Source organism: Oncorhynchus mykiss, chromosome 17, assembly GCF_057628025.1.
Source record: "Oncorhynchus mykiss isolate SJ-2025 chromosome 17, ASM5762802v1, whole genome shotgun sequence".
Lineage (NCBI taxonomy): Eukaryota > Metazoa > Chordata > Actinopteri > Salmoniformes > Salmonidae > Oncorhynchus > Oncorhynchus mykiss.
Window position 1 is genome coordinate 76,028,029 of NC_143038.1, and position 20,747 is coordinate 76,048,775.

Here is a 20,747-nt window from a genome sequence, read left to right on the forward strand (position 1 = left end):
GGATTGGCAGAGTTTTACTGAAACAGTGGATTGGCAGAGTTTTACTGAAACAGTTTATTGGCAGAGTTTTACTGAAACACAGTGGATTGGCAGAGTTTTACTGAAACACAGTGGATTGGCAGAGTTTTACTGAAACACAGTGGATTGGCAGAGTTTTACTGAAACACAGTGGATTGGCAGAGTTTTACTGAAACACAGTGGATTGGCAGAGTTTTACTGAAACACAGTGGATTGGCAGAGTTTTAATGAAACACAGTGTATTGGTAGAGTTTTACTGAAACACAGTGGATTGGTAGAGTTTTACTGAAACACAGTGGATTGGTAGAGTTTTACTGAAACACAGTGGATTGGCAGAGTTTTATTGAAACACAGTGGATTGGCAGAGTTTTAATGAAACACAGTGGATTGGCAGAGTTTTACTGAAACACAGTGGATTGGCAGTTTTATTGAAATAGTGGGGATTGGTAGAGTTTTACTGAAACACAGTGGATTGGCAGAGTTTTAATGAAACACAGTGGATTGGCAGAGTTTTACTGAAACACAGTGGATTGGCAGTTTTATTGAAATAGTGGGGATTGGTACTATAATAACCTGTTAGTCAGTTATAACAGATATAGCTTGTGTCCCTCCCGGCTTTCCACCGACCTGGAAACTACATACAGTACCCCTCCAAGGTTCTTCTTTCCTGGCTATCATACTGGTAACACGCCGTCCGATATGTTGCTGATTTGATGGACCATTTAATCACATTCAGTAAGTCTCCCAAGGTGTGCAGCATTCTAAGGCACTGCATCTCAGTGCTAGAAGTGTCACTGCAGACCCTGGTTCGATTCCAGGCTGTATCAAAGCCAGCTGTGATTGGGAATCCAATAGGGCGGCGTATAATTGGCCCAGCGTTTTTAGTGTTTGGCCGGGGTAGGTGGTCATTGTAAATAAGAATTTGTTCTTAAATGACTTGCCTAGTTAAATAACTAAATAAAAAAGTCACTGCTCTCTTCTTGCATTTGTTATGCTGGACAGTTTTGTGCCTTGGTCGTGTTTGTTGTGGGTCCTAGTGCTGGTTGGCTTCTAGTCTGTGGTGTTAACCTTGGAAAAGTAATTCCAATTTCTAATCCTTCCTCTATTACAAATAGCTCTAGACCAAATGGGTCAGTTCGATGCACTCTGATAGCCATACCGACTATATTAATATCAACCATCCGACAGGGCCTGCAAACAACTATTGAACGTAGAATTGTTTGAGTCGGAGACGTGACTTTAAAAATCGTAAAGGACTTGGGTGGGTGCATCTTAACATTAGGAGCTTACTTCCTAAACATCCAGATCTGAGCCATGCAGATGAATCCGGACAGTCTGGTATTGACTGAAACTTGAATCTCTCGGGACATTCTGGCCTCTGATATTAATATGGAGTGTTTTAATGTGTTCAGAGCTGATAGACAGAGATGGTGAAATCCATTTCCTTTACCAAGATGTTTTAACTGCTAGAGCAAGGCTGTGTAAAGTACGAAAAATTATTGCCATTTAAACAGGATATGGAGCGTGCTAAAATCATGCTGCAACAAGAGCGGCTAGAGTTGGTTAGGGAAGGAAGGCTCTCAGGGGTGAGTTTGCTCTGGGAAGTTGACCCAGATTTACCTAGGGGTTGCTCTCTCGGTCGTGCCCCGGACTCATTTGATATTGTTGGAAACAGAAGATAGATGGGGGGTAATCAAATCACATATGGTGTCGAGGGCACAGCTGGGGGCAGAGGCTGGTCTATAACAAGCGGGTACAGACCTGGATAGTAAGACAGAACTCTGCAGGTTATCTTTGCAGTAAATTGCAACACCGCCCCCTTTGGCAGTTCTATCTTGTCGGAAAATGTTATAGTTAGGAATGGACATTTCAAGGTTTTTGGTGGTCTTCCTAAGCCAGGATTCAGACACGGCTAGGACATCCGGATTGGTGGAGTGTGCTAGGGCAGTGAATAAAACAAACTTAGGGAGGAGGCTTCTAATGTTAACATGCATGAAACCAAGGCTTTTACAGTTGCAGAAGTCAACAAATGAGAGAGCCTGGGGGATGGGAGTGGAGGTAGACACTGCAGGGCCTGGATTAACCTCTACTTGACCAGAGGAACAGAAAAGGAGTAGGATAGGGGTACGGCAGTTAACAGAACTGGACGCCTAGTACGTTCAGAACAGAGAGTAAAAGGAGCAGATTTCTGGGCACGGTAGAATATATTCAAGGCACAATGTACAGACAAAGGTATAGTAGGATGTGAATACAGTGGGGGTAAACCTGTGCATATAGTGATAATGAAAGAGATATTGTCTCTAGAAATAGCATTTAAACCAGGTGATGTCACTGCGTGTGTGGGAGGTGGAACTAAATTGTTAGCCGAGTCGTGTTGAGTAGTGCTAGAGTCTCTACAGTGAAATAAAACAATCGCTACAAACCAGAACAGCAATCGACACGGCATGGTGACGTTAGAGAAAGGCATGCGTAGCCGGGTGATCATACAAGTCCAGTGCGTGGCTTCAGGAAGCTAGCGGCACGCGGCTAGCAGCCTAACATAAAGGCCTTAGAGGGATGACGCGACGGAGGGAAGTCTGTTGTGGCCCCCTGTGGCCCCCTCGTGCAGTTACATCAGCGGACGGATCAGCAGGGCTCCGTGTGAAACCAGGCCAATTGGCAAAATATGTATAGAGGCCGAAGAAATATGTTCGAAGGGCCTCTTAAGCCAGCAGTCCAATGTGCTTTAGATAGCTAGCAGGCCGCAGATTAGCGGCTGTGCGTTCAGGGGTCATCAGCTGCTATAATTCCAGGTGGGAAAAAAAATAAAAAAATAATCATATGAAAATTAAAAATAATAAAATCAAATTTCAAAATCAAATTTATTTATATAGCCCTTTGTACATCAGCTGATATCTCAAAGTGCTGTACAGAAACCCAGCCTAAAACCCCAAACAGCAAGCAATGCAGGTGTTGAAGCACATTGGCTAGGAAAAACTCCCTAGAAAGGCCAAAACCTAGGAAGAAACCTAGAGAGGAACCAGGCTATGAGGGGTGGCCAGTCCTCTTCTGGCTGTGCCGGGTGGAGATTATAACAGAACATGGCCAAGAAGTTCAAATGTTCATAAATGACCAGCATGGTCAAATAATAGGTCTGGGACAGGTAGCACGTCCGGTGAACAGGTCAGGGTTCCATAGCCGCAGGAAGAACAATTGAAACTGGAGCAGCAGCACGGCCAGGTGGACTGGGGACAGCAAGGAGTCATCATGTCAGGTAGTCCTGAGGCATGGTCCAAGGGCTCAGGTCCTCAGAGAGAGAGGAAGAAAGGGAGAAAGAGAGAATTAGAGAGAGCATACTTAAATTCACACAGGACACCGGATAAGACAGGAGAAGTAATCCAGATATAACAAACTGACCCTAGCCCCCCGACACATAAACTACTGCAGCATAAATGCTGGAGGCTGAGACAGGAGGGGTCAGGAGACACTGTGGCCGCATCCGATGATACCTCCGGACAGGGCCAAACAGGAAGGATATAACCCCACCCACTTTGCCAAAGCACAGCCCCCACACCACTAGAGGGATATCTTCAACCACCAACTTACCATCCTGAGACAAGGTCGAGTATAGCCCACAAAGATCTCCGTCACGGCACAACCCAAGGGGGGGCAGCAACCCAGACAGGAAGATCACATCAGTGACTCAACCCACTCAAGTGACGCACCCCTCCTAGGGACGGCATGAAAGAGCACCAGTAAGCCAGTGACTCAGCCCCTGTAATAGGGTTAGAGGCAGCGAAATCCAGTGGAAAGAGGGGAACCGGCCAGGCAGAGACAGCAAGGGCAGTTTGTTGCTCCAGAGCCTTTCCGTTCACCTTCACACTCCTGGGCCCGACCACACTCAATCATATGACCCACTGAAGAGATGGTTCTTCAGTAAAGACTTAAAGGTTGAGACTGAGTTTGCGTCTCTGACATGGGCAGGCAGACCGTTCTATAAAAATGGAGCTCTATAGGAGAAAGCCCTTGCCTTGATAGGAAGCCAGTGTAGGGAGGCTAGCACTGGAGTAATATGATCACATTTTTTGGTTCTAGTCGGGATTCTAGCAGCCGTATTTAGCACTAACTGAAGTTTATTTAGTGCCTTATCCGGGTAGCCGGAAAGTAGAGCATTGCAGTAGTCTAACCTAGAAGTAATAAAAGCATGGATGGATTTTTCTGTATCATTTTTGGACAGACAGTTTCTGATTTTTGCAATGTTACATAGATGGAAAAACGATGTCCTTGAAACAGTCTTGATATGTTCGTCAAAAGAGAGATCAGGGTCCAGAGTAACGCCGAGGTTCTTCACAGTTTTATTTCAGACGACTGTACAACCATTAAGGTTCATTGTCAGATTCAACAGAAGATCTCTTTGTTTCTTGGGACCTAGAACAAGCATCTCTGTTTTGTCCGAGTTTAAAAGTAGAACTTTTGAAGCCATCGACTTCCTTATGTCTGAAACACAGGCTTCTAGCGAAGGCAATTTTGGGGCTTCACCATTTTTCATTGCAATGTACAGCTGTGTGTCATCTGCATAGCAGTGAAAGTTAACATAATGTTTTCGAATGACATCCCCAAGAGGTAAAATATATAGTAAAATCAAGAGTGGTCCTAAAACGGAACCTTGAGGAACACCGAAATGTACAGTTGATTTGTCAGAGGACAAACCATTCACAGAGACATACTGATACGTATCTTTCCAACAGATAAGATCTAAACCAGGCCATAACTTGTCCGTGTAGACCAATTTGGGTTTCCAATCTCTCCAAAAGAATGTGGTGATCGATGGTATCAAAAGCAACACTAAGGTCTAGGAGCATGGGGACAGATGCAGAGCCTCGGTCTGATGCCAATAAAAGGTAATTTACCACCTTCACAAGTGCAGTCTCAGTGCAACAGCCTTTTCTAAAAATTTTGAGAGGAATGGAAGATTCGATATAGGCCGATAGTTTTTTATATTTTCTGGGTCAAGGTTTGGTTTTTTCAAGAGAGGCTTTATTACTGCCACTTTTAGTGAGTTTGGTACACATCCGGTGGATAGAGAGACGTTTATTATGTTCAACATAGGAGGGCCAAGCACAGGAAGCAGCTATTTCAGTAGTTTAGTTGGAATAGGGTCCAGTATGCAGCTTGAAGGTTTAGAGGCCATGATTATTTTCATCATTGTGTCAAGAGATATAGTACTAAAACACTTGAATGTCTCTCTTGATCCTAGGTCCTGGCAGAGTTGTGCAGACTCAGGACAACTGAGCTTTGAAGGAATACGCAGATTTAAAGAGGAGTCCGTAATTTGCTTTCTAATAATCATGATCTTTTCCTCAAAGAAGTTCATGAATTTATCACTGCTAAAGTGAAAGCCATCCTCTCTTGGGGAATTCTGCTTTTTAGTTGGCTTTCGACAGTATCAAAAATTAATTTTGGGTTGTTCTTACTTTCCTCAATTAAGTTGGAAAAATAGGATGATCGAGTAGCAGTGAGGGCTCTTCGATACTGCACGATACTGTCTTTCCAAGCTAGTCGGAAGACTTCCAGTTTGGTGTGGTGCCATTTTCGTTCCAATTTTCTGGAAGCTTGCTTCAGAGCTCAGGTATTTTCTGTATACCAGGGAGCTAATTTCTTATGAGAAATGTTTTTAGTGTTTAGGGGTGCAACCGCATCTAGGGTATTGCGCAAGGTTAAATTGAGTTCCTCAGTTAGGTGGTTAACTGATTTTTGTCCTCTGACGTCCTTGGTTAAGCAGAGGGAGTCTGGAAGGACATCAAGGAATCTTTGTGTTGTCTGTGAATTTATAGCATGACTTTTGATGCTCCTTGGTTGGGGCTGAGCAGATTATTTGTTGCAATTGCAAACGTAATAAAATGGTGGTCATATAGTCCAGGATTATGAGGAAAAACATTAAGATCCACAACATTTATTCCATGGGACAAAACTATGTCCAGAGTATGACTCTGACAGTGAGTAGGTCCAGAGACATGTTGGACAAAACCCACTGAGTCGATGATGGCTCTGAAAGCCTTCTGGAGTGGGTCTGTGGACTTTTCCATGTGAATATTAAAGTCACCAAAAATGTGAATATTATCTGCTATGACTACAAGGTCCGATAGGAATTCAGGGAATTCAATGAGGAACGCTGTATATGGCGCAGGAGGCCTGTAAACAGTAGCTATAAAAAGTGATTGAGTAGGCTGCATAGATTTCATGACTAGAAGCTCAAAAGATGAAAATGTCATTTTTTTTTGTAAATTGAAATTTGCTATCGTAAATGTTAGCAACACCTCTGCCTTTGCGGGATGCACGGGGGATTTGGTCACTAGTGTAACCAGGAGGTGAAGCCTCATTTAACACAGTAAATTCATTAGGCTTAAGCCATGTTTCAGTCAGGCCAATCACATAAATATTATGATCAGTGATTAGTTCATTGACTATAATTGCCTTTGAAATAAGAGATCTAACATTAAGTAGCCCTATTTTGAGATGTGCGGTATCACGATCTCTTTCAATAATGACAGGAATGGAGGAGGTCTTTATCCTAGTGAGATTGCTAAGGCAAACACCGCCATGTTTAGTTTTGCCCAACCCAGGTTGAGGCACAGACACGGTCTCAATGGGGATAGCTGAGCTGACTACACTGACTGTGCTAGTGGCAGACTCCACTAAGCTGGCAGGCTGGCTAACAGCCTGCTGCCTGGCCGGCACCCTATTTCATTGTGGAGCTAGAGGAGTTAGAGCCCTGTCTATGTTGGTAGATGAGATGAGAGCACCCCTCCAGCTAGGATGGAGTCCGTCACTCCTCAGCAGGCCAAGCTTGGTCCTGTTTGTGGGTGAGTCCCAGAAAGAGGCCAATTATCTACAAATTCTATCTTTTGGGAGGGGCAGAAAACAGTTTTCAACCAGCGATTGAGTTGTGAGACTCTGCTGTAGAGCTCATCACTCCCCCTAACTGGGAGGGGGCCAGAGACTATTACTCGATGCCGACACATCTTTGGCCATTGTAGAGAGGTTGGAGTCTGTTTGATTGAGTGTGTGGACAGGTCTCTTTTATACAGGTAACGAGTTCAAACAGGTGCAGTTAATACAGGTGAACAGGAGGCTTCTTAAAGAAAAACTAACAGGTCTGTGAGAGACATAATTCTAACTGGTTGGTAGGTGATTAAATACTTATGTCATGCAATAAAATGCAAATTAATTACAAAAAAATCATACAATGTGATTTTCTGGATTTTTGTTTTAGATTCCGTCTCTCACAGTTGAAGTGTACCTATGATAAAAAATTACAGACCTCTACATGCTTTGTAAGTAGGAAAACCTGCAAAATCGGCAGTGTATCAAATACTTGTTCTCCCCACCGTATATACAGGGTCAGTAGCTATATACAGTGCCAGTACCATATTTACAATGTGCAGGGATACTGGAGTGATGGAGGTAGATATGTATATGGGGAAGGAGACAGGGATACTGGAGTGATGGAGGTAGATATGTATAGGGGGAAGGGGACAGGGATACTGGAGTAATGGAGGTAGATATGTATAGGGGGAACGAGACAGGGATACTGGAGTGATGGAGGTAGATATGTATATGGGGAAGGAGACAGGGATACTGGGGTGATGGAGGTAGATATGTATAGGGGTAAGGAGACAGGGATACTGGAGTGATGGAGGTAGATATGTATAGGGGGAAGGAGACAGGGATACTGTAGTGATGGAGGTAGATATGTATAGGGAGAAGGAGACAGGGATACTGGAGTGATGGAGGTAGATATGTATAGGGGGACGGAGACAGGGATACTGTAGTGATGGAGGTAGATATGTATAGGGGGAAGAGACAGCGATACTGGAGTGATGGAGGTAGATATATAGGGGGAAGGAGACAGGGATACTGGAGTGATGGAGTTAGATATGTATATGGGGAAGGGGACAGGGATACTGGAGTGATGGAGGTAGATATGTATAGGGGGAAGAGACAGGGATACTGGAGTGATGGAGGTAGATATGTATAGGGGGAAGAGACAGGGATACTGGAGTGATGGAGGTAGATATGTATAGGGGGAAGAGACAGGGATACTGGAGTGATGGAGGTAGATATGTATATGGGGAAGGAGACAGGGATACTGTAGTGATGGAGGTAGATATGTATAGGAGTAAGGAGACAGGGATACTGGCGTGATGGAGGTAGATATGTATAGGGGGAAGGAGACAGGGATACTGGAGTGATGGAGGTAGATATGAATAGGGGGAAGGAGACAGGGATACTGGAGTGATGGGTAGATATGTATGGGGTAAGGAGACAGGGATACTGGAGTGATGGAGGTAGATATGTATAGGGGAAGGAGACAGGGATACTGTAGTGATGGAGGTAGATATGTATAGGAGTAAGGAGACAGGGATACTGGCGTGATGGAGGTAGATATGTATAGGGGGAAGGAGACAGGGATACTGGAGTGATGGAGGTAGATATGAATAGGGGGAAGGAGACAGGGATACTGGAGTGATGGGTAGATATGTATGGGGTAAGGAGACAGGGATACTGGAGTGATGCAGGTAGATATGTATAGGGGTAAGGAGACAGGGATACTGGAGTGATGGAGGTAGATATGTATAGGGGGAAGGAGACAGGGATACTGGAGTTGCAGAGGTGCAGCAGTGTTGCAGCAGTGTATATGATGTGTGTGTGTGTGTGTAGTGTGTAAGTAGGATAGAGTAAAATAAAAAAACAAAACAACCTGAACATGAACCCGTCGTCAACAAGTAGGCAAGATAAAAACAGACAGAAACATCCACTCCTCATCTCGCTAGTCCTTTGCTGGGCTGAGCTACAGTTGCTAGGTAACGCAACAATTATATTAGCTCTCTAATGTTAGCTTACCGGCTATCTTTCCTCACTAGCTAAATTACTGCAGGCAGTAAATTCAGGTATGCAGATGACTGAAGGAAAAAACAAAATGAAAGCAGTGTTTGGACAAGGTGCGGCATGCTAAAGTATCTATAAATGTATCGTGTAACTTATTTACAGATGATACTACTGTACTGTAGGTACTGTTGACTTGAGAAACCAAACCAACGCATGAGTCGCTGTCATATCATGGCCAAAGACTGCTCACAGTGTACGGAAATCAATATTTCAGATATCTTCTTTATTTAGATGAAATATCCCTGTGGGAAATTCTTCAGACTTTGGCGTGGGGTGTCCGTGGGAGAGGCTTTTGAGATATGTTTTGGATACCTCGTTTCTTACTCATTAGTTCAAATCGGATGTTGACCTGCCTAGCCTATTTACTGTGAAAAAAATTGGCCTACTTTTTAGAATCGGCAAAAATGTATTTACCCAGATGATTCAGTGTATTTACCCAGATGATTCAGTATGTTTACCCAGATGATTCAGTATGTTTACCCAGATGATTCAATATATTTACCCAGATGATTCAGTGTATTTACCCAGATGATTCAGTATGTTTACCCAGATGATTCAATATATTTACCCAGATGATTCAGTATGTTTACCCAGATCATTCAGTATGTTTACCCAGATGATTCAATATATTTACCCAGATGATTCAGTATATTTACCCAGATGATTCAGTATGTTTAACCAGATGATTCCGTATCTTTACCCAGATGATTCAGTATATTTACCCAGATGATTCAGTATATTTACCCAGATGATTCAGTATATTTACCCAGATGATTCTGTATGTTTAACCAGATGATTCAGTATGTTTACCCAGATGATTCAATATATCTACCCAGATGATTCAGTATATTTACCCAGATGATTCAGTATGTTTACCCAGATGATTCAGTATGTTTACCCAGATGATTCAGTTTATTTACCCAGATGATTCAGGCCATAGTGAATAACAATAATCATGAAGCCAATGCCTTAGAGTTATATTTAGATATTTTGTCTACATAGAGTGTTCTATGCACTGCTAACTCCATTTGTTTAGAAAAAGTTTGAATATTAGAACGTTGTGTGAGCTATGAGTTGCAACAGTGTAACAGTATAACTTTAGACCCATTTCACATACGTTACATGAGCTATGAGTTGCAACAGTACACGGTGTGTGTGTGTGTGTGTGTCTACACTCCCACTCTGCGAGATTTAACTATTTTTGGTAAATAGCTATAAAAGTTACATAGTTGCATACTAATTTCTAAAAATAAAAAACACCCTGTCAGTTAGGATACTTTTATTGGACAGCACAGACTCATATCATATCAACACTGACTCATATCGAACAAAAATTCAGGTTCCATTAAGACACATTTCCCTTTTCACCAAAAATGGACAAGCACATGAAGCAGATTGTATTGAAACAGAGTTATTCTCCTTCTGCATTTCTTTTCCTTCTGCAGAGTTATTCTGCATTTCTTTTCCTTCTGCAGAGTTATTATTTTCTGCAGTTATTCTCCTTCAGCAGTTATTCTACAGTTATTCTCCTTCAGCAGAGTTATTCTGCAGTTATTCTCCTTCAGCGGAGTTATTCTGAAGTTATTCTCCTTCAGCAGAGTTATTCTGCAGTTATTCTCCTTCAGCAGAGTTATTCTACAGTTATTCTCCTTCAGCAGAGTTATTCTGCAGTTATTCTCCTTCAGCAGAGTTATTCTGTAGTTATTCTCCTTCAGCAGAGTTATTCTGCAGTTATTCTCCTTCAGCAGAGTTATTCTGCAGTTATTCTCCTTCAGCAGAGTTATTCTCCTTCAGCAGAGTTATTCTCCTTCAGCAGAGTTATTCTGCAGTTATTCTCCTTCAGCAGAGTTATTCTCCTTCAGCAAAGTTATTCTGCAGTTATTATTCTACAGCAGAGTTATTCTGCAGTTATGCTTCTACAGCAGAGTTATTCTCCTTCAGCAGAGTTATTCTGCAGTTATTCTTCTTCAGCAGAGTTATTCTGCAGTTATTGTCCTTCAGCAGAGTTATTTGAGTAAATAATGAATAAAGGCAGAGCAGCTTTCTGTCTTTCCACAGAGTAGGAAAGATTGGGGTTATGGTCTGGGTCTGATAATAAATAATAAACAAAAAATATTTAGGCGGACAATAAATAAGCATTATATTTTTCAAAATTATACAAATTTAAGGTACCAAATTGAGGTCACTCAAAACATTCAAGCCCACATACTGTATTACAAGTTAAAGCATCACAAGGAAATACAGTGAAATGCCACTCAAGGCACTGTTCATAAACCTTTTCATCACAAATTAATGTGTAGGATAGTTTTAAACACCCGTTTGAAATTCTCATTGCAGAGGGGGTATATGAACGGGTTCAAGGTAGAGTTAATATACCCAAGCCATATCGTGAACATATGTAGGTTGTGATGTACACAGGTTTGGCAGAAAGCCATGACCATAAAGACTATGAAGTATGGGATCCAGCACATCATGAACCCAGCTATAATACAGCCCAGCTGCTTGGCCGCTTTGTGCTCCTTATGGACCTGAAGGCTCTGGATACGCTGTCTGGACTGGGCACAGAACTTCTGCCAGGTCTGCTTTAGAGTCAAAGCGTTGGCTACAGCGTCCGGGTTAGTACCATCGTCAGGCTCTGAGTGCTCCTGGGCCGGGGGGGACTGGGGTGAATTATGGGGACATGGTGACGGGGATAAATTCACAGACTGGGTGAACTCGTTGTTGTAGAACATGGTGGTGTATCTCTGCATGTCAGATATCTGGGTTATCTCGCAGACACCAGCCACAGAGTTTGACGGCACGGCTACCTTGCAGTCGTTCACGGATACATAGAGTTTCTGAACATTGTCGTCGTCGTAGTTTGTGAAGCCAAGAGGTAAAGAGGACAGGTTTAAAGGGGTCTCCGAGTCCGAATTCTTCTGCTGGAAAGACGAAGAGCCGCTCTTTCTTTTGTCCTTTACAGTCGTCCTCAGACGTTTTGTCATTCTGAGCACTGAATGACTGGAGTGAGAGTCTTTCTCAGACTTGGGTTCCCTGGGCGCGTTGGTTTCAACTGTATCTGTGGAGTCGTTCGGCTGGTCTAACGTGTACTGATCAAAGTCTGAGTTTCTTTCTTTCTTAGACTCGCAGTGGCTATTTCCTGTTTGGACTTTGTGTCCGATCCTGTTTTCCACCACGGAATCTGTGGGATTGATAATCCTCTCCCTCTCTCTGAAGTTCTGTCTCACAGCCATGTAGATGCGCGAGTAGAACCACAGCATCAACAGAGACGGAAGGTAGAAGTTAAACACTGAAGTTAAAACCTTAAACCACGTAACAAACCGGAAATCAGTGTCACACTTATTCTCCATCTCCGGTTTGAGGTCGACCTGAACGAACGACCTCCACCCTAGAATAGGAATAATCCACGTCATGGACATTAGCCAGGCCCCTGAGATCATAACGCTAGCTCTCCCTCTGGTCCGGTACTTCAGGTACCTCAGCGGCTCGTGAACGGACCGATACCGATCCAGACATAGTATAAACAGACTAAAGATGGAGGCTGTGCTGGCTACGTAATCCATGATGAGCCAGAACTGACAGACGACCCTCCCCAGCCTCCACTCGTCCTCCAGCAGATACACCAGGTTGAGGGGCATGACGGTGGCCCCGACGATGAGATCCGCCACGGAGAGGCTGACGATGTAGAGGTTGCCCACCGTGTGGAGGGTCCGCTCTTTCTTCACAGCGTAGAGTACCAGGATGTTCATGATGACGGTGAGCAATGACAGGAAGCCCAGGGAGACACCTACAATAGAATATTATAACACAATTAAGAGAATAGATACTTTATTGTTTATTGGTTAGAATGTCTTCTTCCTTTCCCAACATCCCCCAGAGCACACACACACGCATACCCAGGCATACACACACACACACACACCCAGGCATACGCACATGCACACACACACACACACACACACACACACACACACACACACACACACACACACACACACACACACACACACACACACACACACACACACACACACACACACACACACACACACACACACACACACACACACACACACACACACACACACACCAACCTACCTAGTACGGTATTGTGGAAGCTGCTGTGGTGCTGGAGGCGGAAGGTGCTGTTGAAAGGTGACGGGACAGTCTCCTGGCCATACGGGTGTCTCCAGGTGCTGTTGAAAGGTGACGGGACAGTCTCCTGGCCATACGGGTGTCTCCAGGTGCTGTTGAAGTACCTATCACAGGATACAGTGGGTGTAAACGGTAGAGGGAAATTATTACTTGCCAGCTCTCCTCAACAGTCAGTCTAGTATAACAACCTTTCAATATATTTAATATGCAGATCTTTTGACAGCTATGCCACCTTCAACAGGGTTTCATCTTCACATGTAACATGTATATCTATCTACTGGTTAATGGAAATTCATTAGACACACACACACACGTGTTTATTAAAGCACCTGTCCATGGGGATGTCAGGTGACTGAATAGACTCCATCACGGTTCTTTATGTTAAGTACTCTTCACCCCTCCTCTTCATCCTCTCTGGATCCCTTCACATGATGTCAGAAGTTTTGGAAACATCAGGTGAAACAAATAGTATACATGCTGAATCAATCGCCATCAGCCATTACCTACGGAGTCAAAACAAATTATAACAATAATCATTATTTCTCTTTTTGTGTCCCAAATGGCACCCTATTCCCTATATAGTGCACTACTATAGACCAGAGCCCTATTCCCTATATAGTGCACTACATTAGACCAGAGTCATATTCCCTTTATAGTGCACTACTTTAGACCAGAGCCCTATTCCCTATATAGTGCACTACTTCAAATCAAATCAAATCAAATTTTATTTGTCACATACACATTGTTATCAGATGTTAATGGTCACATACACATGGTTAGCAGATGTTAATGTGAGTGTAGCGAAATGCTTGTGCTTCTAGTTCCGACAATGCAGTAATAACCAACAAGTAATCTAACTAACAATTCCAAAACTACTGTCTTGTACACAGTGTGAGGGGATACAAAATATGTACATAAGGATATATGAATGAGTGATGGTACAGAGCAGCATAGGCAAGATACAGTAGATGGTATCGAGTACAGTATATACTTATGAGATGAGTATGTAAACAAAGTGGCATAGTTAAAGTGGCTAGTGATACATGTATTACATAAGGATACAGTCGATGATATAGAGTACAGTATATACGTATGCATATGAGATGAATAATTTAGGGTAAGTAACATTATATAAGGTAGCATTGTTTAAAGTGGCTAGTGATATATTTACATCATTTCCCATCAATTCCCATTATTAAAGTGGCTGGAGTTGAGTCAGTGTCAGTGTGTTGGCAGCAGCCACTCAATGTTAGTGGTGGCTGTTTAACAGTCTGATGGCCTTGAGATAGAAGATGTTTTTCAGTCTCTCGGTCCCAGCTTTGATGCACCTGTACTGACCTCGCCTTCTGGATGATAGCGGGGTGAACAGGCAGTGGCTCGGGTGGTTGATGTCCTTGATGATCTTTATGGCCTTCCTGTGACATCGGGTGGTGTAGGTGTCCTGGAGGGCAGGTAGTTTGCCCCCGGTGATGCGTTGTGCAGACCTCACTACCCTCTGGAGAGCCTTACGGTTGAGGGCGGAGCAGTTGCCGTACCAGGCGGTGATACAGCCCGCCAGGATGCTCTCGATTGTGCATCTGTAGAAGTTTGTGAGTGCTTTTGGTGACAAGCCGAATTCCTTCAGCCTCCTGAGGTTGAAGAGGCGCTGCTGCGCCTTCTTCACAATGCTGTCTGTGTGAGTGGACCAATTCAGGTTGTCTGTGATGTGTATGCCGAGGAACTTAAACTTGCTACCCTCTCCACTACTGTTCCATCGATGTGGATAGGGGGGTGTTCCCTCTGCTGTTTCCTGAAGTCCACAATCATCTCCTTAGTTTTGTTGACGTTGAGTGTGAGGTTATTTTCCTGACACCACACTCCGAGGGCCCTCACCTCCTCCCTGTAGGCCGTCTCGTCGTTGTTGGTAATCAAGCCTACCACTGTTGTGTCGTCCACAAACTTGATGATTGAGTTGGAGGCGTGCGTGGCCACGCAGTCGTGGGTGAACAGGGAGTACAGGAGAGGGCTCAGAACGCACCCTTGAGGATCAGCGGGGAGGAGATGTTGTTGCCTACCCTCACCACCTGGGGCGGCCCGTCAGGAAGTCCAGTACCCAGTTGCACAGGGCGGGGTCGAGACCCAGGGTCTCGAGCTTGATGACGAGCTTGGAGGGTACTATGGTGTTGAATGCCGAGCTGTAGTCAATGAACAGCATTCTCACATAGGTATTCCTCTTGTCCAGATGGGTTAGGGCAGTGTGCAGTGTGGTTGAGATTGCATCGTCTGTGGACCTATTTGGGCGGTAAACAAATTGAAGTGGGTCTAGGGTGTCAGGTAGGGTGGAGGTGATATGGTCCTTGACTAGTCTCTCAAAGCACTTCATGATGACGGAAGTGAGTGCTACGGGGCGGTAGTCGTTTAGCTCAGTTACCTTAGCTTTCTTGGGAACAGGAACAATGGTGGCCCTCTTGAAGCATGTGGGAACAGCAGACTGGTATAGGGATTGATTGAATATGTCCGTAAACACCCCGGCCAGCTGGTCTGCGCATGCTCTGAGGGCGCGGCTGGGGATGCCGTCTGGGCCTGCAGCCTTGCGAGGGTTAACACGTTTAAATGTCTTACTCACCTCGGCTGCAGTGAAGGAGAGACCGCAAGTTTTCGTTGCAGGCCGTGTCAGTGGCACTGTATTGTCCTCAAAGCGGGCAAAAAAGTTATTTAGTCTGCCTGGGAGCAGGACATCCTGGCCCGTGACTGGGCTGGATTTCTTCCTGTAGTCCGTGATTGACTGTAGACCCTGCCACATGCCTCTTGTGTCTGAGCCGTTGAATTGAGATTCTACTTTGTCTCTGTACTGACGCTTAGCTTGTTTGATAGCCTTGCGGAGGGAATAGCTGCACTGTTTGTATTCGGTCATGTTACCAGACACCTTGCCCTGATTAAAAGCAGTGGTTCGCGCTTTCAGTTTCACGCGAATGCTGCCATCAATCCACGGTTTCTGGTTAGGGAATGTTTTAATCGTTGCTATGGGAACGACATCTTCAACGCACGTTCTAATGAACTCGCACACCGAATCAGCGTATTCGTCAATGTTGTTGTCTGACGCAATACGAAACATGTCCCAGTCCACGTGATGGAAGCAGTCTTGGAGTGTGGAGTCAGCTTGGTCGGACCAGCGTTGGACAGACCTCAGCGTGGGAGCCTCTTGTTTTAGTTTCTGTCTGTAGGCAGGGATCAACAAAATGGAGTCGTGGTCAGCTTTTCCGAGAGGGGGGCGGGGCAGGGCCTTATATGCGTCGCGGAAGTTAGAGTAACAATGATCCAAGGTCTTTCCACCCCTGGTTGCGCAATCGATATGCTGATAAAATTTAGGGAGTCTTGTTTTCAGATTAGCCTTGTTAAAATCCCCAGCTACAATGAATGCAGCCTCCGGATAAATGGTTTCCAGTTTGCAAAGAGTCAAATAAAGTTAATTTAGAGCCAACGAGGGGGGGGGGGATATTGGGGGGGGGGATATTTACGGCTGTGATTATAATCGAAGAGAATTCTCTTGGTAGATAATGCGGTCTACATTTGATTGTGAGGAATTCTAAATCAGGTGAACAGAAGGATTTGAGTTCCTGTATGTTTCTTTCATCACACCATGTCACGTTAGTCATAAGGCATACGCCCCCGCCCCTCGTCTTACAAGAAAGATGTTTGTTTCTGTCTGCGCGATGCGTGGAGAAACCTGTTGGCTGCACCGCCTCGGATAGCGTCTCTCCAGTAAGCCACGTTTCCGTGAAGCAAAGAACGTTACAGTCTCTGATGTCCCTCTGGAATGCTACCCTTGCTCGGATTTCATCAACCTTGTTGTCAAGAGACTGGACATTGGCAAGAAGAATGCTAGGGAATGGTGCATGGTGTGCCCGTCTCCGGAGTCTGACCAGAAGACCGCCTCGTTTCCCTCTTTTTCGGAGTCGTTTTTTTGGGTCGCTGCATGGGATCCACTCCGTTGTCCTGTTTGTAAGGCAGAACACAGGATCCGCGTCGCGAAAAACATATTCTTGGTCGTACTGATGGTGAGTTGACGCTGATCTTATATTCAGTAGTTCTTCTCGACTGTATGTAATGAAACCTTAGATGACCTGGGGTACTAATGTAAGAAATAACACGTAAAAAAACAAAAAACTGCATAGTTTCCTAGGAACGCGAAGCGAGGCGGCCATCTCTGTCGGCGCCGGAAGTAGTAGACCAGAGTCAGGCAAACATCTTTTACTGTTGACCAGAGCCCTATTCCCTATATAGTGCACTACGTTTGACCAGAGCCAGGTGAAAGGGTGCAATTTGCATCGCAAGCAGTGAACGTAGCGGTCAGTGAACCTAGCGGCCAGTGAACCTATCGGCCAGTGAACCTATCGGCCTATCGACCAGTGAACCTATCGACCACTGAACCTATCGGCCAGTGAACCTATCGGCCAGTGAACCTATCGCCCAGTGAACCTAGCAGTAAGTGAACCTAGCAACCAGTGAACCTAGCAGCCAGTTATCCTAGCAGTAAGTGAACCTAGCAGTAAGTGACCCTAGCAGCCAGTGAACCTTGCGGCCAGTGAACCTAGCAGCCAGTTATCCTAGCAGTAAGTGAACCTAGCAGTAAGGTAAACTAGCAACCAGTGAACCTAGCAGCCAGTTATCCTAGCAGTAAGTGAACCTAGCAGTAAGTGAACCTAGCAGCCAGTGAACATAGCAGCCCGGGATCTGCCTGGCCAGTGAACCTAGCGGCCAGTTACCCAAGCAGCCAGTGAACCTAGCGGCCAGTCAACCTAGCGGCCAGTGAACATAGCGGCCAGTGAACCTAACGACCAGTGAACCTAACGACCAGTGAACCTGTCGGCCAGTGAACCTGTCGGCCAGTGAACCTATCGACCAGTGAACCTATTGACAAGTGCACCTATCGACCAGTGAACCTATCGGCCAGTGAACCTATCGGCCAGTGAACCTATCGACCAGTGAACCTATCGACCAGTGAACCTATCCACCAGTGCACCTATCGACCAGTGAACCTATCGGCCAGTGAACCTATCGGCCAGTGAACCTATCGACCAGTGAACCTATCGACCAGTGAACCTATCCACCAGTGCACCTATCGACCAGTGAACCTATCGGCCAGTGAACCTAGCAGCCAGTGAACATAGCACCCAATGTACCTCCCGGCCAGTGAACCTAGCTGCAAGTGAATCTAGCAGCCCGGGTTCTTCCTGGCCAGTGAACCTAGCGGCCAGTGAACCTAGCAGCCAGGTAACGTAGCAGCCAGTGTACCTCCCAGCTAGTGAACCTAGCAACGAGTGAACCTAGCAGCCAGTGAACCTAGCAGCCAGTGAACCTAGCAGCCAGTGAACCTAGCAGCCAGTGAACCTAGTAACCAGTGAACCTATTAGCCAGTTATCCTAGCAGTAAGTGAACCTAGCAGTCAGTGAACATAGCAGCCCGGGATCTGCCTGGCCAGTGAACCTAGCTGCCAGTTACCCTAGCAGCCAGTGAACCTAGTGGCCAGTGAACCTAGCGGCCAGTGAACCTAACGACCAATGAACCTAACGACCAGTGAACCTATCGACCAGTGATCCTAGCAAGCCAGTGAACCTAACGACCAGTGAACCTAGCGGCCAGTGAACCTAACGGCCATTGAACCTAGCAGCCAGTGATCCTAGCAAGCCAGTAAACCTAGCAGTAATGTAACCTAGCAGTAAGGTAACCTAGCAGACAGTGAACCTAGCAGCCAGTGAACCTAGCAGCCAGTGAACCTATCAGCCAGTTATCCTAGCAGTAAGTAAACCTAGCTGCAAGTGAACCTAGTAGCCAGTGAACCTTGCGGCCAGTGAACCTAGCAGCCAGTTATCCTAGCAGTAAATGAACCTAGCAGTAAGGTAACCTAGCGGCCAGTGAACCAAGCGGCCAGTGAACCTTGCGGCCAGTGAACCTAGCAGCCAGTTATCCTAGCAGTAAGTGAACTTAGCAGTAAGTTAACCTATCGGCCAGTGAACCTAGCAGTCAGTTATCCTAGCAGTAAATTAACCTAGCAGTAAGGTAACCTAGCGGCCAGTGAACCAAGCGGCCAGTGAATCTATCGGCCAGTGAACCTAGCAGCCAGTTATCCTAGCAGTAAGTGAACCTAGCAGTAAGGTAACCTAGCGGCCAGTGGACCTATCGGCCAGTGAACCTATCGGCCAGTGAACCTATCGGCCAGTGAACCTAGCGGCCAGTGATCCTAGAGGCCAGTGAACCTAGCAGCCAGTGAACCTAGCAGCCAGTAAACTAGGATTAATACATCTGAAGCGTCAAATACACTTGCACTATGAACCCTGGTTTTACCTGGGCCAGTCTTCAGTTAATCCCGTCCCCAGGCTCAATTGATAGAGCAGGCTGGTATACCAGATTAGCCCTCGGCCATTTCAGGTTAACGGACCCTGGTTTGGAACCCTGGTCCGCAGGTTATCATGGTAAAAGTGTTAGCATATAAAGGCTTTGATACCACAGTGCTCCAGCCTCGATCACCTTTCAGCAGGAAAACAGGCAGTGGCTAACATGGCACCCTATTCCCTATATAGTACACTACTTTTGACCACAGCCCTATGGGCCCAAGAGCCCTATGCAGGCCTGGTAGTGCGGAATATGGTAGTATGGAATATGGAACCATTTTGGACGCAATATATCTGGCAGAAGTAGAACACAAGTCAGAAGTACACCAATGTGTGGTAGCAATGTGAATGAGTGGTAGCAGCGTGAATGAGTGGTAGCAGCGTGAATTAGTGGTAGCAGATGGAATGAGTTGTAGCAGATGGAATGAGTGGTAGCAGTGTGAATGAGTAGTAGCAGATGGAATGAGTGGTGGCAGTGTGAATGAGTGGTAGCAGTGTGAATGAGTGGTAGCAGTGTGAATGAGTGGTAGCAGTGTGAATGAGTGGTGGCAGTGTGAATGAGTGGTAGCAGTGTGAATGAGTGGTAGCAGTGTGAATGAGTAGTAGCAGTGTGAATGAGTAGTAGCAGATGGAATGAGTTGAAGCAGATGGAATGAGTGGTGGCAGTGTGAATGAGTGGTAGCAGTGTGAATGAGTGGTAACAGTGTGAATGAGTAGTAGCAGATGGAATGAGTGGTAGCATTGAGAACGAGTGGTAGCAGTGTGAATGAGTGGTAGCAGTGTGAATGAGTGGTAGCAGTGTGAACAAGTGGTAGCAGTGTGAATGAGTAGAAGCAGATGGAATGAGTGGTGGCAGTGTGAATGAGTGGTAGCAGCGTGAACGAGTGGTAGCAGTGTGAATGAGTGATAGCAGCGTGAATGAGTGGTAGCAGTGTGAATGAGTGGTAGCAGCGTGAATGAGTGGTAGCAGTGTGAATGAGTGGAAGCAGTGTGAATGAGTGGTAGCAGCGTGAATGAGTGGTAGCAGTGTGAATGAGTGGTGGCAGTGTGAATGAGTGGTAGCAGTGTGAATGAGTGGTGGCCGTGTGAATGAGTGGTAGCAGTGTGAATGAGTGGTAGCAGTGTGAATGAGTGGAAGCAGTGTGAATGAGTGGTAGCAGCGTGAATGAGTGGTAGCAGCGTGAATGAGTGGTAGCAGTGTGAATGAGTGGTAGAAGTGTGAAGGAGTGATAGCAGTGTGAATGAGTGGTAGCAGATGGATTGAGTGGTAGCAGT

At 45.4% G+C, this 20,747-nt stretch overlaps 1 protein-coding gene and 1 long non-coding RNA gene across 2 annotated transcripts in view; one reads left to right on the forward strand and one right to left on the reverse strand.

Moving 5' to 3' along the window:
* The window catches only part of LOC149976510 (uncharacterized), a 989,396-nt gene that overhangs the window by 294,730 nt on the left and 673,919 nt on the right, over positions 1–20,747 (forward strand). The gene's annotated exons all lie outside the window — the stretch shown is intronic.
* On the reverse strand, positions 11,088–13,593 carry LOC110504500 (histamine H1 receptor-like). Its single transcript, XM_090206600.1, is given in 4 exon segments — positions 11,088–12,733; positions 13,045–13,067; positions 13,128–13,205; positions 13,431–13,593. Coding segments are annotated over 4 exon segments (1,686 nt in total). The 5' UTR covers positions 13,511–13,593; the 3' UTR covers positions 11,088–11,228.